This window comes from Laccaria bicolor, genomic scaffold, assembly GCF_000143565.1.
Source record: "Laccaria bicolor S238N-H82 LACBIscaffold_3 genomic scaffold, whole genome shotgun sequence".
NCBI classification, from domain to species: Eukaryota; Fungi; Basidiomycota; class Agaricomycetes; order Agaricales; family Hydnangiaceae; genus Laccaria; species Laccaria bicolor.
Window position 1 is genome coordinate 1,214,874 of NW_001889874.1, and position 15,489 is coordinate 1,230,362.

Consider the following 15,489-nt stretch of genomic DNA (forward strand, 5'->3'; position numbering starts at 1 on the left):
TATATAAACCTTTCGCGAAAGAAGGTTCAAGGAGGAGCCATCGTCCCCATCTGAAGTTCTTAACCACTAGCCATGTCTGGTTACACTCTTTGTCACTCGCCCACCTCATGGACAGCACCTCCGCAAGTCACTTTACCTTCATCGCTGGCGTGCTCGGTTTTGTTATGGCGGTCGCCTGGTGCCGCGCCTATTTTCCTAGCATACAGATGAAATTTCTGGATGACTTGCTCAAGGAGACCCAGCAGATTTATGAGCAGGCGGAGACCGAGAATTTATTCCCATCTGAAAAATTTCGGAAGATATCCAAGTCAATGCTTGCTAGGTTCATCTGTTTCTTGTTTCAAATTTGAATGATTAAAACTTACTTGCAACATAAAGTATGGAACAACGCAGCCTCCCGCTTCGCAAAGGCACCTACAACGCGACGACCGTCATCCATGAATTTCTTGCTCTGTTCAATGGACTTTCACTACGCATCATACAGCTGTCGTATCGTGTCAAGAAACTCAGAGCTTGCTTGCATGTTAGATTTTTATCATTGACTCCCTTCAAGAACATAACAATTCTGTTCATAGGCCACCAGCGAGATAGAGCGGAGCAAAAGAAGACATGGATCCAGGGCCCCTTTGGATAATGGTGGTGCAGATGATACGTCTGTACTATTGCTGATGTCGATCGATCCCTCCTTCGACCCCGAGTCTGTGCATTGTCCAAGTAACCAAGAATTTGGTGGTAGCTCGGATCCCCGTCAGGGTCAAATCGCCTCCTGCCCCACCGCAGAACTTGAGAGCGCTGTGAGGGATGTTTTGGTTGGACCGGGAGATAGCCATCATCAAGGCAAGTACAGCTCTCCGATCGAACGACAAGACTTTTGAAGCGGTCAATCTAGACAATTATTCCCCAAGAGTAGGAGCGCCACTCAGCGCCTCAGAAGAGATACCACTCTTCACGCCGGTCGCTGCATCAGTCCAATGGGTATACTTGAGAAAGAGCGCCGGTAGCACACCGCAACTATAGAAAAAATTGATTCGTGTTTGTAAGATAGAAAGCAGCACTCACGTCGTCGTCAAACAAATGTGTTACACTTTGTATTTCCTGTTTTACGACCGCGATCGTATCGAGGACTACGTTCCCCGACAGATTCATCAGGTTTCCGGAGTCTCCAACGAGCTGTTGAAGTCCTCTCAGCCCAGTCTTGATTATGCGCCATTTCTAAAGCGCCCTCTCCGCGCTGGGCTGGGTCGTGGTCATCATGAATCCGATAAGGTCGGCAAGAAATCCTTGGATTAATCCAAGGGATTTTTAGCAATGTTTGGTCTGACGGATGAGCAACGCCAATGAGGGCACAAATATCTGGTAAACTCTATGGACGAACGGGGTCGTATAAACGGAACGCCCCCTTTGCACAGTAACGAGATCGTAATTGAAAACCCCTTTGAAGGAGAAAGTGATATCGATCGTGCCATATCCTCTCAAATCGATTGAGGGCGGGTGGATTATGCCCTAGAGTGCAACGAGGCACGAGTGTAAGGATAGGGTGCTGTCTTTGTACAGGGCATGTGATAGTCTACGTAATCACTCTCTCTTTCTTCCTACCACTATCACTGCCCCTCTGAGTCTGAGGACGCAGTGCTCACTTTTCTTTTCTTTCCCTGTTTTTCCGCATCCACGCTTGCATACACACTCTTTTCAGATCATCAGTTTTTCACCGCATTCTGAGTCGGACTCCTCGTGCCGCCAATGCCACGTATCACTCAAGACCCCGATCTGGAGGTGAGGCCTGACTTCACGTCTGTGGCTTTTGACCCCCTTTGCACGGCCCTCGCCACAGCGGAAGGCATAGACAAGGCCGCTGTCGCTGCCCGCTTAGCCGATGCCTGGGTTGTGGACAACAACACCAGGAAAGAGGCTTGGGCAGAACAGGTTAGGGAGGACAAGGCAGGTGCGGCTGAGGCCAGGCTCGCCCAGGAAGCAGAGGAGCTTCGGGAGCTCGAGGAGCTCAGGAAGGAAGAAGAGACAGAGAAGAGGGAGAAGGAGAAGAAGAAGCCCAAGTTGAAGGGTTTCGTCGCAAACAAGCCCGTGGGGAACGTCCCGGACCTCCGCCCTTCGCGCTACGCGATCCACAAGCTGGACGAGCGCGATTACGTGGAGCTCTACTACTTCACGGATGAAGGCTGCTCGGAGGCGGTGAGGTTTGATCGAACCATCGCCCAGGACGCTTTCACCTTCGCGAAAGCCGACGACACCCTCCTTCTAAAGCCCATGGCTTCGCACAAGCCTTCGAGCAAGGTCATCCCGGACGAGGATTTGACGTGGCGTCAAATGTCGATGGCCAAGACCTGTTTACTCCACCACATGTCACAGGCAGGCTGGCCTGAGGAGCTCGTCATCGCCCTCGCAGAGTTTTACCTCAACCTCGAAGGCCACCCCATGCGAAGGCAGGTCGACGGTGACACGGTACTGCTGCATTACCAGGCTCAGGTTCGGCGGGAGTGGCATGAGGCCCTTCGCGCCACCGACGACGACGATGTCTTTGACATCAGCTTCATCAACAGGCAGCGTGTTGAAGAGATTGCAGCCGTGCTTTGGAACACGAGGCGCACCACAGGGGTTTTAAGGTTAGTTCTCGTCTTTTCCCCATTGGACACACAGGCTGACTGTCCTGCTTTTCTCCCCTCTTTCCCAACTCCTTTGCACCCTTGCCTTCGTCTGTGCTCCCCTTGCTCCCACGCGCCTTTTGTGCCCCCCCCTTGCGCCCTTCATGGCTTGCCGCGTACCACGATGCATCCCATCCCCTGCGCCCTTGCACCCATGCACCCCTGTGTTCATACACACGCGCCTTTGCTCCCCATGCACACACGTTGCCCTGCTGCTACCCCTTTGCCAACCTGTACATATGTATTTACACAAACCTATATATATACCTGCTCCCAATGTCCTTTCCTGCACCTGCTGTCTCCTCCCTTGTCTTCTGGTGCACCTGTTCCTGGTCGCGATCAGACTGGAAGAACAGATGGCCAAGACCAATCTGGTTTCAGACAGCCCCAGGACTTCTCGCGCCCAGGGCACAAAACGTGGTCGCTCCCGTTCCTCGTCCCCAGAGCCTCGGGGGCAGTCAAGCAGACACCGTGCAAACCGCTCTGCTAGGCGCAGACACCATTCCCCTGAGGCGCAGCGTCAGAACAGGCTGAGCCCGCCACCCAAAGACGCCAAGCGTCGTCGCACCGCTAAGTCCGCCTCTGACGCCCAGCAGTCTTTTCAGACTGGTGCAGCCGGAGATGGCGCCTTGTCCGCCTGCACCATTTGCTTGGGTCGCCACCCCCACGACGTCTTCAAGTGCGCGTCATGCTCCCTCTGGGATGGAACCCCCGCGCGCTGCCAGAAAAACGCCCAGGGCCGCATTGTCAATCCAGCAGGAAATATCCTCTGTTCAGACTGGCAGCGGCCAAATGGCTGCTCCTCCTCTGCTCACGACTCTCGTCACGAGTGCTCAGGATGCGGGAAGCCGACTCATGGGGCTCAGAACTGCCCTCGAGCACAGAAAGCTTGATGCTGCATCCCCCTACAAGCCAGAGGCTTGGCGTGAATACCTCCACGCGGCTGGTTTACAGGACAAATATTCAAGCATTCCGGACAGCCTCCGTCTCGGTTTCGACGCAGGCATCCAGCCCATCTTTCAAACCTTTGCCCCCCCTAATCACCCTTCTATTACCTATCATAGCACCGAATTTAATTCCATTATACAAGCTGAGTTTCAAAAGGGATGTTATGTCGGCCCAGTCACCAAGGATGAGGTGGAGATCCTCCTTGGCCCTTTCCAAACTTCCCCACTCAGCATCATACCGAAACCAGGGCGTCCGGGAAAATTCCGGATCATTCAAAATTTATCCTCACCGCACTCCCCTCTCAACTCCATCACATCTATCAACACTCCACTCAGTACCCCTGCACATGGGGCACTTTCTCTGTGGTCTCCCTCCTCATATGGCGCCTCCCCCCAGGCTCGCAGGCTGCCATACGAGACGTCAAGGAGGCTTATAGAGGCATCCCCATCAGACCTGACCAGTGGCCAGGTTTGGTCGTCCGCCTTGATGAGGAAGACAACTTCGCAATCGACACGCGTGATTGTTTTGGGTTGGCTTCAGGGGGTGGCGTCTATGGTCTCCTGGGGGATGCAGGAACCCAGATCATGCGTTCCCGTGGTATTGGTCCAGTCTCCAAGTGGGTCGACGACCACATTTTCTTCCGCATCCTGCGTCACCACCTTGACAGGTACAACAGCAGTCGAAGCCGGTGGGCTCAAGACATTGCTGAAAATGGGGGGGAGCTGCACGACGGAGGCCGCCTCTGGTTTAAGGGCACTGTCATGCCAGACGGCCAGCCCGAGGAGTTTGACGAAGATTCGTCCTTCCCCTTCTGTGACCTCTCACAGGCATCTGAAAGGTTCGTTTTCTTCCCTGCCCCAGCTCCCAGCCTCACCTATCCCCTGAACTTCCCTTCTCTGACCCCCTTTCTGTGCAGGTCCCCAACTGACAGGCGCTTCACGTATTGTATGGCAGACATCGATGCTCTGTCCGACATTTTGGGAATTCCATGGGAAACCGAGAAGGACATTCCTTTTGGCGACATGGCCCCATTCATCGGCTTCTCCTGGGACCTCACCAATCGCACAGTCAGCCTACCGCCCAGCAAGAAGGAGAAATACCTTCAGGCCATCCAGGAGTGGGAGTCGAAACCCAAGCACACCCTGGAAGAAGTGCAAAAGCTTTATGGAAAGCTATTACATGCATGCCACGTTGTTCCCGCAGGACACGCTTACCTCACCAACCTGGAGGCCTTCCTGGGGGTATGTCACGATAGTCCTTTCTGCCTGCGTTATCCACCCCGCCGAACTCCGAGCGATCTATCCTGGTGGAAGGAGAGACTTGCCCGCCCAGACGTTGTCAGGCCCATCCCTGGACCCCTCCCAATCTTCGATGCCAATGCTTACTCGGATGCTAGCTCAGAAACTGGTATTGGGATCACAGTCAAAGGCAGGTGGAGAGCTTGGAGGCTCCTCCCAGGTTGGAAGGCTGATGGAAGGGACATCGGCTGGGCAGAGGCAGTCGGCTTCTAGCTCCTCATCCTCACCCTCACCCCATCCGCTCCCAGAGGGACTCACGTCAAAGTCTTTGGGGACAACAAAGGGGTTGTTGAAGGTTGGTGGAAGGGCAGAAGCCGGAACAAACCCACAAACGAAGTCTTCAAGCATATTCATGCCATCACGGAAACGGAAGGCGTCCATTTCCACACAAGATACGTTCCCAGCAAAGAGAACCCAGCAGATGGGCCTTCTAGAGGCGAATACTACCACGGCTCCCTCCTCCCTGCTGTTGTTATCCCACCAACACTCAGACAACACATATGCGACTTCGACGCGCCTCTCACACAGGCTGAGTCATGCCTTATACAGCAAGGAAAGGCCCCAGTCCCTCTCCCAAGGTCTGACCGCACGTCCCTCCAACAAGGGCGGACAGCCGTTGACTATGCATTCGAGCAGCACACTAGGGCCGCGTTCGCCCAGGCACAAGGCTGGCTCGATGGGTGACCGTTTTCCTCGGGCTCTCCAGTACACGCCCAAGGTTGCGAAGCCGGCACAATACACAAAGGACCTGTGTCCCATCCCCTCTTCCAGACGCCTGCATGTTCTCGCTAGTGAGCGTCTGCAGCGTTGGATGCCGCTTCATGGGCGGGAGTCCGCCACAGACACACCATCAAGCCTGGGCCCACAGGATGTACGCCAGATTGCCATCGTGATGGGAAAATCATGGGAGGAGTCGACTCTGGCCACCTATGGCTCAGGTCTATTAAACTTCCATGTATATTGCGACCAAAAGGGCATCACAGAAGAGGAACGTGCGCCTGCCAGCCCGATCCTCGTTAACGCCTTCATTTCCTCACTAGCAGGCACGTATTCAGGCAGCACAATCGACAACTATGTGTGCGGCATTTGGGCCTGGCACATCCTCCATGGGGTCAAGTGGCAGATGGACCCAGCAGAGCTGGAAGCACTGCTCAGAGCAGTGGAGAAGTCCACGCCGCCCACTTCCAGGAGGAAGAAGAGGGTGCCATACACCACGGACTTCATCCTCGCGGTGCGAAGCCACTTGAAACTGGACCAGCCACGCGATGCTGCCGTTTACAGCTGCCTCACAACCACCTTTTACGCTACTGCCCGTTTGGGCAAGTTCACGGTGCCGAACCTCACAGCCTTCGACAGGGAGGCACACATCAAGCCTTCTGATGTCAGAGTTGAGTCTGACCGCAACGGCCTCAAGTCGACTGTTTTCCGCATCCCCAGGACCAAAGCCTCCATGCACGGCGAGGACGTCTCTTGGTCCAAACAGTCAGGAGACACAGATCCCGAGGCGGCCCTCGCTCACCACATGGCAGTTAACAAGCCACCCACAGATGGCCACCTTTTCTCCTACCTCAAGAACAGCTGTTTCAGGCCCTTGACGAAAACGGAGTTCATTCGGACGGTGACGGCTGCAGCAAGGGCAGCAGGCTTAGACCCACGTCAGGGGCATGGTATCCGCATCGGCTCGACGCTGGAGTATCTGCTGAGGGGGACGCCCTTTGAGGTGATGAAGGTGAAAGGGCGGTGGGCGAGCGATGCATTCCTTGTCTACCTCACGAAACATGCTCAGATCCTCGCCCCATACATGCAGGCAGTCCCAGAAGTACATGAGAACTTCATCAGACTTACCATGCCCCACATCCGGAGGTAGTGCTCATCGGCTCTTCACACACTGGTGAGTTCATTTCCCCCCTGCTCCTAGATTTGTGGTTTTCTCTGAGACTCGCTCGACGCGTCGCAGGGCTCCTAACCTTTGGGAATCACAGCTCATCTTGTTTTGCCCACAGAGTGGACCTCCCTGCCAGGACGGGAAGCCTTTTGGCTTTCGCCCATCCTTTGCGCTTCGTGCAGTCTGGCTCTCTCTCTTAGCAAGGACATTGCATTTTGCTTTCAGTCTTGGACTATGTAGTATCTTAGACTTGCCATAATGTCTGCTCCCACCTACACTAGACGTCCTCAGCCTTTAATACAAAGATAATAAGAATCGGGTTGATTTGGCTATTAAGGGGGGTTGAGTGGGCGTGCGAATGAAATTGTTTGCGCATCAATGAAAGGGTTGGATGACGTATCAAACACGCGTTTTGTAGGCTCACATTTCCTCACTGGCCGCACTCTTATTTCTTCTCTTCTCGGAGAAACGATGACATGGACAACAACGCCTCAAGTAATTTCAACATTGTGGCTGGCGTTTTAGGACCCTCCACCACAATTATCTCTACCGCCGCCTCCTGTTGCACCTATCTCCTATGGGCACAGGTGAAATTTCTCGACAAACTCCTGAAAGAAACCAGGACGATTCACGAGAAGGCGAAGATGATAATCTCTCTCCCTCTGATACCATCGAATGCCTGGTGATAACTTTGTTTACGATACCATCCCCGTTCCCGCTTCTGAATGTTGCATACCTAAAATGCAGAGGAATCAAGCGCCTTGCTTCGAGAACGGACTCATAATGCGACGATGGCCCTCCAAAAATATCTGGCTCTGTTCATCAGACTTTCGCAAAGCATCATGCAGCTATCGGCCGGTGTCAAGGCCTTGTGGGCCTGCCTGGCTGATTGTAAGAATATCTTCGTTGAATTTTTTTCCTGCATCAGGGCATAACACTGTCTTTCAGTCCACAAGCGAGAAAGATCGACGAGAGACAAGCATGAGAGCATGGAGACTCTGCATCAACGGACGTTAGGTGAGTGCTCGACGACTACCAAATTTCCGCAATTTTTACTAAATTTTTTAGTGAGCGATTTGCCTGCAGAACATTGGCAGAATGCATTGAAATCTAAGAGGCGTCAGAACAAACATGTTCAAGATTTGATAAAAATCGAGAACGACGGCTCTTTCACTCTCCCTCTTCTCAACTCAAATGACCCCCTTGATTCTCCCACCAGAAATTTTCTCATTGATCTGTACCTCTCCCCTGCCACCCACTCTGACATCCTCGTCCTCTGCCATATCTCCCGGTCTTTCCACACCGAGGCCGAACTACCTCTATCAACCTCCCAATCCCTTCCAGACGCGCTCTTAACTCATGGCACACCTTTCTCGCCCGCCGCCCGCATTCAAACCCTTTCCCTCACCATGCCCTCCTAAACAAGCCTCCTCACCCACGCCCTCCACCCCTCTGCATCAATCTCCGTGACTTGACCATATTAGACGCCCTTTTCCGGGAACGCAGTCCAAGCATAGGTTCCACTTAGACCCTCCAAAAATTCACCGACACCCATTTCACCACAACATGCTAAACGATTTCTTGGAGAACCAAAAGAGCCTTTCTCACCGTCCATCCTCAACGCACGTGATTGACGGGACGAGGTTACCCCACAAAGAGATCTTACCGAACCTCACCACCTAAGACACCAGCGCAGCCATCGTAAGAGAACTAGCGTAGGCGGACATGGAGTCCTGGAAAACCATCAAACCACTCCAATACTTTTAGGGAAGAAGGCGAAGTAGCGACGTTTGTAGAAGTTTGGGTCTTGAAAAGCCTAAGCATCAAGTGATGGCAGGAATAGACCCAAGTAGGAATGGACGTGGCGATCATCGCCACCTGCGTAGCTGCGCAGATGCCGAACCTTGAATTCCTCAGGATGATGGGTTATACATTCCTAGTACGTCTGTTCATTCCCAAAATTCTCTCATTCACAAATGCCATCGCCAGCGAGACGGCTACCAAGTCTTCTTTCTCCCCTCCCCAATGTGTCTCACTCACCTACGAACTCTAGTCACGAAACTCGCCACCGTGATCCTGGTCTAAGACTTACCCAGATCTTCTTCAACACGCCCAGCGCTTCGAAGTGGCTCAACACATCGTTAACTATATGCCAACACTCGAATTACGGGTCCTGATACTTCTGAAGAAGAACTATCGGTTCACGCGCGATGAGGGGGGAGGAAACCAAGTCTCCCAGCCTGTCGCTCAAATCATAGCTGATGATGATGCATGGATGAAGGTTCGGTTGACGGATGATTTTTGAAGAACGGGGATGGAGACGACTTGGGTAGATGTGTTGCCCTTGACTTTAGCTATTGTATTGCTGATTATGGTCAATCTAGAGTATATTAACCCGTTCGCGCCATTATTCAATAGAAAGTGGTGGGTGGACTATGTTCGAGTCCCAACAGCTCTACTGTGTAAACCTTGCCCAGCGAGGGCGATCATCAGGTTTATGAAGTCTCCAATGCGCTATCAAGGTGCTCAAGCCAGTCTTCAAGCTTCAAGCTTCATCTCAGAGCTAAATCGTTTCCCCGGATCCTCAGCCATCATGAACCCCACACTGCATGACAAATTCTAACCCAATGTATTTCGTGAAAATAACAGTCAGTTCGAAGTTCCCCACAACACATTTAGGAATCTAAATACCTGACAGAATGTTGGGTAGCATCCATGGAATATCATATACTTAATGTATTGAAAACAATTGAGCAGCAACAGCAGCCTGTAACAAAATGTCTTATTGTAACAATAATTACTGTAATTGTGTAACTCAAAGTACATACGTAGCATAACAATTGGCCATGGATAACAACAAGAAAAAGTGAACTCTTTGTGAATCAGTCGCCGCTGGTCCCGGTCAGCGGTGATCCTACTTTGCCACTGGCATGCCGACCCAGTGACCCCCGGTGTCAAGCTCGCATGGCCAGATCACACGTAGCAAATCGACCGATCTGGCACCTCTTGTAATTATGAAAAAAAGTATAATAATATGGCTGTACACATCCTTCAAGTTGCTTTTAAACTTGTACATCCTCTGTAACAATGTCTTGCCACTCGCAGAGATCATGGACAGTACCTCTGCAAATCACTTCAAATTCGCTGCCAGTGTAGTCGGGTTTTTTATAGTGGTCACCTCTGCCGCCACCAAGTGCTACACCTGCTTTCCTAGCGTTCAGATGAAAGTTCTGGACGACTTGCTCAGGGAAAGCAGGCAAATGTACGAGCAGGCAGATGGTGAGAATATATTTCTGTCCGAACAGTCTCGGGAGATATCCATAGAGCTTGTCAGGTGCGTCAAGAAGCTGATAATGTGGTTTTTAAAGCTCACTTGCACATAAAGTATGGAACAACACAGCGTACAACTTCGCGAAGACACTTACAAAGCGACAACTGTCATTCATGAATTTTATGCCCTTTTCAACGGACTTTCACTACACATCATACGGCTGTCGTATAGTGTCAAGAAACTCAGGGCACGCATGCATGTTAGTTTTTTTTTCTTTCTTTTAATTCTTGCCAGAACATAATGATTCTGTTCATAGACTGCCAGGAACGAAAGAATATATGGATCCCTGACGTCCATCAATACCTTCCTCGACCTCGAGTCGGCGCATAGTCGAAGTAGTCAACAATCTGGTGGTAGCTCGGATCCCCCTCTGGGCCGGTCCGCCTCCTGGCACACCGCACCAAGCGAACCTGATGTTTCTGTGACGCAAGCTTGGGTTGGACCGGAAGATAGCTATCGTCAAGGCAAGTATGACTCTCTGATCGAACAACAACCGAAGCTAACACTTTTAAAGACGCCAACTTAGCCAATGTCGCCCCAAGCATAGGAGCGCCACTCAACGGCTCAGGAGTGATACCACGGCTCTTCCCTCTGGTCGCATCACCTCCCCACTTATTCAGGCTCCTGCACCAATTCTGGGAGCGGACGTGTACCTCTCGTGTTCCAGACATCCTGCAAATACCTGATACAAACTGGGATAGTGTCATCCTTCCCAGGTAGTGTCATCCAGCCACATTCATCCATATTTTAACAACGATCTGTTGTCGCTCAGATACCCATCACCCACATACCCATCTTTCAATCATTCTCACTCCTCTATGGACACACTGCCCCTCGCGAATTTCAGTTCCTGACGACATCTTGGTGGACTACGCCCGGGACAACAGTCATGGGCACGGGGCAGAGGGAGAGTAGCAATCTTACTTCAATCGCCGCCATAAAGGCTTCTTTCGATTCTATAGAACACCTGCGTTGAACAGCTTTCCACAATGTACAGTATCAGGATGACTTTTTTGTATTTCTTATTACTTCATTTAACACGGATTTCACTGTTATGTACATGCGTAGTCTTTTGAAGGGAACATCCGCACATGGCCGTTCTTGGTGAGGGGTTCATTTATTCAGCCCTTTTTGTCAAAATGTGGAGTATGACGGTCCCGTAAGTGTTTACTACTACAGGCTGAGATGATGACCATCAGGACCAGAAATTTAAGAATACATTACTGTATAAATTTAGCATACATAGTCTACAAAGTTGATTGTATGTAGCATTGCTGGGGTTGAACGCGTGCAATTGCTACAGCATAGAGCCGCGTCTTAATGACTTTGTGCAAAATTTGCGGTAAGGCAGGCGGTCCAAGCATCCAGATGGTTCAGTTTGGATATGGAGTGTAGGGCGTGGTGTTCTGCCGATGTTGAGTTCCAAGCCCCGTGGGACCTCGGCCAAACCTTGGCGATGTTGAAGGGAGAAATGTGAGTGAGGAACGTTACACTGAGTGAAAGACATGAGTGTAGGACTTAGTACAATCATCGGAACCAGTTCATTATTCACTGATTGGTACAATCGTTGTGGTCGAGAGCAATAGACAGCGTGAAAGCGATTCATGAGAGACGATGTGTGATGAGCAAGCTTGCCGGTCCAATGGGTATACTTGAGAAAGAGTGCCACTGGTCGTTCGAGATCCTGAGAGAATTCATGCGAAGCCTATCACCAAGTTCGCAGCTACAATAAGAGAATTGATCCATGACCAAACGATCAAAGGCAGGGCTCACATCGTCGTTAAATAGATGTGTTATACTGTGTATGCCCTGCTTCGCGACGGCGATTGTATCAAGGACTACGCGTTCTCCAACCGATTCATCGGGTCTACGAAGTCTCCAACGAGCAGTGGAGGTGCTCAGCCCAGTCTTGATCTTGCGCCATTTTTGAAGCACCACCTGAGAGCTTGGACGTTTTCCTGGATCTTTAGTCATCATGAACTCGATAAGTTCAGAAAGAAATTCTAATCCAAGATATTTCTTACAAACAGTTAGTGGGCTGGCGACACATTTGGTGAGCAAATACCTGATAAAACTCTTTAAAAAAAACATTCCCTACGGTAAACACATCAACTTTGAAAGGATCATAAGGTTGGTGTTTCTCAAGCTCTGGAACGTCGTCATCTCGGCCACCCCAATCCAACAAAAAGTGCAGCTGATCAGGAAGAAAGCGGCGGGATAGGCCGTAGTCGATGAAATAATACCATACAGGGTGGTCTATACGGGGAGGATATACAAGAGGAGACACACACACAGATGAGGAGTAGGACACATCATGTGAGAAGCGACACACCTGGTAACAATGTGTCGTTCTTCGTGATTTCGCATTTTCGAGTGTGCTGTGCATAAATTCGAAACTCCGTTACGAGCGTGATGAACGCTGTCACAACTTGGTCACGACCGCTTTCTCATCACCACCACGACCACCATTTGCTTGCCTGTGCCCCACCACCCCCTGCGCTCTCTTCCTCCTCACCTCGCACCCTTGCTATGGCCGACAAGGACCGAGAGAACGGTTACGGGCCCCTTCAGGTGAGTTCCGACTCTGTTCAGCCCCGTATTTGCTAACAACCCAATTACCTGGCGAATGCCCAGCAGGGCAAAGCCGGGGCGCTCCTCCCACCTCACGCCACGTCCGCCCCCAAATCAACTCCCCTCGCAAACGCAACCTGTGGACTACAACTAACCGCCTGTGAAAACGCACACAAAACCACCCAACTACCCACGGCAACAACTCAGCGCCCAGGATAAACCACCCACGCTGACGGAACCAGCTCACGAAAATGCCCCAACAGACGGAATCCAGCGCTGAGGCCCATCGACGAGGACCCAGCGCCACTTGGCGAACCAACAGCCAATACAGCACCGTGCAGCCAGGTGCGTACCATGCGCCTCCCCACTAAACAGCCCCGAATGACAGCGAAAACGCCAGCGCCCTCTCCGACGAGGCCACCACTGTGTCTCACTCAACCACGGCCGCGGAGACCACATGTTGACACCCAAGGCTGTCGACGGTGAGAATTCTTGGTAGGTACATTCCGGGGTCGCGATGTTGCTCCCTCTCTTAGAATCTACGTATAACTTAATGTATAGTAAGTAGTGTAAGGAATAAAACTTATAATGTCAAATTTTACGTGAGCATGGAGAGGCTGATTTCGACTTAACCACAGAATTTTTGGTGTATATGTACTCAATATCTAATTTGGCCGTCACACATCAGATTTTCAATCCAAAAAGGGGCGGAATTTATCGAAATAGTATGGATAAGATTCGACACACATTCCTGAATAAGTGACCGACATTTGCCATCAATGTGTTGAACATTGGACAGGTGTGTCGTTCTTCATCACGTGTGTCGTATTTCATTTCTGTGTGTGTGTCGACTCTTGTCCGTCCTGCTATACGGGCGAGCGGTGTCACAAAAGTTACTCCATCCGGCGCAAAGCTTTTTGCTTTGAAATGCCACCTTGAGGGTATATAGTAGAGCGAACGTCCATCATAATATTCGCGCCTGTGCAGTCTCTGTTCTTTATTAACTCGGTTTGAAGACTGACTTGCTGTGAAAGCGCACGTACCCATGCGCTACATTATGAGAAGCATGAATGTCAGGCCCTATTCACAATTAAACTCTGAGGCGGCAGGCACTTTGGAACACAACGTACTTCAAGAACTTGCGTTACAAAGTCGACAACCTCATCAATTGCGAATTCGGGGTCGTCAAAGGGACACAGTAATGGGATAACCAGGTATTCAGAGTCAGGCGCCGAAGGATCTTGGAAGACGTCGAGAATGGGCACGGAATGATTGGGAGGCTCTTGTAGCAACTCGGGCGATAATAAATATTTCGCGATTTCCGCCTCTTTAGGCGTTCGGAAGACGGCTTTCAAACAAACCGCGAGACCACCCCTTGTTCTGTTCTTTTGGCATCCATCACTTTGAGGTAGCTAAATACAGACCATAGTTAAAAACCCATGCAGATCTGAAAACATGGACGAACAAGATGTTGCAGTGAATCCTCGCATACCGGTATTTCGCTTTAATCATTGAGCCTGATGGTGTCCATCCACGACGATAGCGAGGACACAGTTGAGAACCCTTATGAAGAAGGCAATAATATCGATCATGCCATATCTTCTCAGAAAGGTTGAGGGCTGGCGGGTAAAATGGAATCGGGCTGCTTTGGCTTGTAAGTTGGGATCGGGTCGGGGGGGGGGGGGCGGAGATACATTTGAATTTGGTTGCGTACCACGCATAGAAAACGAAGGTAGGACGAAAGCTATGTTCCGTTTGCATGGAACGAGAGTTGAAATCAGCGAAATGTTTCGATGACGTAACCTTCAAGCTTTAAACGTTTTTTTAAACCCTACCAGTCTCTACACCACAGGGCACCGCCTTTTGACGTACCAGTGGGCCTTGAAGGGCCCTTCTTTTGATAGGGTAATGGGCCTTCGAGGGCCCGCCGACTTACCATATATATTACTCATTCGATCGAGATCTTAGCCACTTTTAGCTTCTGCGACCGCCACTGGCACTTTCAAGTTGGCACTCGCTGGCTGCCGTTGTCAGTTGCACTCGCTACGCCGAGCAGTCATTGCCAGTCAATATGAGTAGCTCTATTTTTGAATGTTTGTATTATTTGAACGAAGTTGAACGTTGAACCTCCATCGTTCCAGGTTCTCCTGGATTTCCAAGCTCCCTCCAAACTCCCTCCTTGTCACCGTCGTTGTCAACTGGCCCAACAAGCTTCACCTGCCGACACAACTCAATTAACCTCCGGAGTCTCTATGGAATCAATTACCCGTGCACAACCCTCCTAATCCGGACTGACCCAAAAAAACACATCTGTTGCCTCGGGTTTTGATTCCATAGAGACTGGAGTCGAGTCTAGTTTCGCATGGCGTTTGTGAGTGTTTGTGGTTGCTGTCAATGATAAGTAGACGCTGCGGACACAAGAACGACGAACACAAGGAGACAAGGAGCATTGATCGATTGATCGATGATCGGCATGGCTAATACTTGCTAGACCTTGCTAGAGTCCAGCAGAGCAGCTAGACGTTGCTTGGAACATTGGGCAGCGCCTTCGCTTGTTGATATCTTCGATCTCCTGTGCTGTCCATCCCCAAGACGAAATTAGCCATTTAGGCTTGTTTGATTGTCAGCACTCACCCCAGATCTGCTCGCGGCAATTCGCGGTGGTTGGAGGAGCCGATGTGCAAACTCGTTACTCCACCCGGTGCCGAGTCCACAGTAACGAGATTTCAAACAGATACGGAACTAGCTAGTTGACTACATCCCTTTGTGTTATGGGGATGATAAGCCGCTTTCATGAGT

At 50.9% G+C, this 15,489-nt stretch overlaps 6 protein-coding genes across 6 annotated transcripts; 3 read left to right on the plus strand and 3 right to left on the minus strand.

The window, feature by feature from the left end:
• Positions 1-107: 107 nt before the first annotated feature.
• Positions 108-1,017, plus strand: LACBIDRAFT_308683 (uncharacterized protein; the record flags this gene model as incomplete). The annotated part of the gene is made up of 4 exons (XM_001875611.1): positions 108-322; positions 379-523; positions 576-837; positions 890-1,017. The coding sequence occupies 4 exons, from the start codon at positions 108-110 to the stop codon at positions 1,015-1,017; spliced, it is 750 nt and encodes a 249-aa protein (XP_001875646.1).
• A 6,562-nt stretch (positions 1,018-7,579) lies between these two features.
• LACBIDRAFT_308687 (uncharacterized protein) lies at positions 7,580-8,209 on the plus strand (the record flags this gene model as incomplete). The annotated part of the gene is made up of 3 exons (XM_001875612.1): positions 7,580-7,679; positions 7,737-7,805; positions 7,857-8,209. The coding sequence occupies 3 exons, from the start codon at positions 7,580-7,582 to the stop codon at positions 8,207-8,209; spliced, it is 522 nt and encodes a 173-aa protein (XP_001875647.1).
• A 1,641-nt stretch (positions 8,210-9,850) lies between these two features.
• On the minus strand, positions 9,851-10,979 carry LACBIDRAFT_322619 (uncharacterized protein; the record flags this gene model as incomplete). Its single annotated transcript, XM_001876051.1, has 4 exons — positions 9,851-10,135; positions 10,214-10,223; positions 10,423-10,791; positions 10,948-10,979. The coding sequence occupies 4 exons, from the start codon at positions 10,977-10,979 to the stop codon at positions 9,851-9,853; spliced, it is 696 nt and encodes a 231-aa protein (XP_001876086.1).
• An 848-nt stretch (positions 10,980-11,827) lies between these two features.
• On the minus strand, positions 11,828-12,505 carry LACBIDRAFT_308689 (uncharacterized protein; the record flags this gene model as incomplete). Its single annotated transcript, XM_001876052.1, has 3 exons — positions 11,828-11,842; positions 11,893-12,138; positions 12,185-12,505. 3 exons carry the CDS (start codon positions 12,503-12,505, stop codon positions 11,828-11,830), a joined length of 582 nt encoding a protein of 193 aa, XP_001876087.1.
• A 237-nt stretch (positions 12,506-12,742) lies between these two features.
• Positions 12,743-13,289, plus strand: LACBIDRAFT_308691 (uncharacterized protein). The gene is made up of 2 exons (XM_001875613.1): positions 12,743-13,035; positions 13,091-13,289. The coding sequence occupies exons 1-2, from the start codon at positions 12,942-12,944 to the stop codon at positions 13,174-13,176; spliced, it is 180 nt and encodes a 59-aa protein (XP_001875648.1). The 5' UTR covers positions 12,743-12,941; the 3' UTR covers positions 13,177-13,289.
• A 451-nt stretch (positions 13,290-13,740) lies between these two features.
• LACBIDRAFT_308692 (uncharacterized protein) lies at positions 13,741-14,451 on the minus strand (the record flags this gene model as incomplete). The annotated part of the gene is made up of 3 exons (XM_001876053.1): positions 13,741-13,770; positions 13,821-14,091; positions 14,156-14,451. 3 exons carry the CDS (start codon positions 14,449-14,451, stop codon positions 13,741-13,743), a joined length of 597 nt encoding a protein of 198 aa, XP_001876088.1.
• Positions 14,452-15,489: the final 1,038 nt, after the last annotated feature.

What these genes read in the sequence shown, in the direction of transcription:
- LACBIDRAFT_308691 (XM_001875613.1), top strand. Translation starts at nt 12,942, where the DNA reads ATGCCCCAACAGACGGAATCCAGCGCTGAGGCCCATCGACGAGGACCC. An exon ending in ATACAGCACCGTGCAGCCAG is followed by an intron (nt 13,036 to 13,090) that starts GTGCGTACCATG and finishes CGAAAACGCCAG; the next exon opens with CGCCCTCTCCGACGAGGCCA.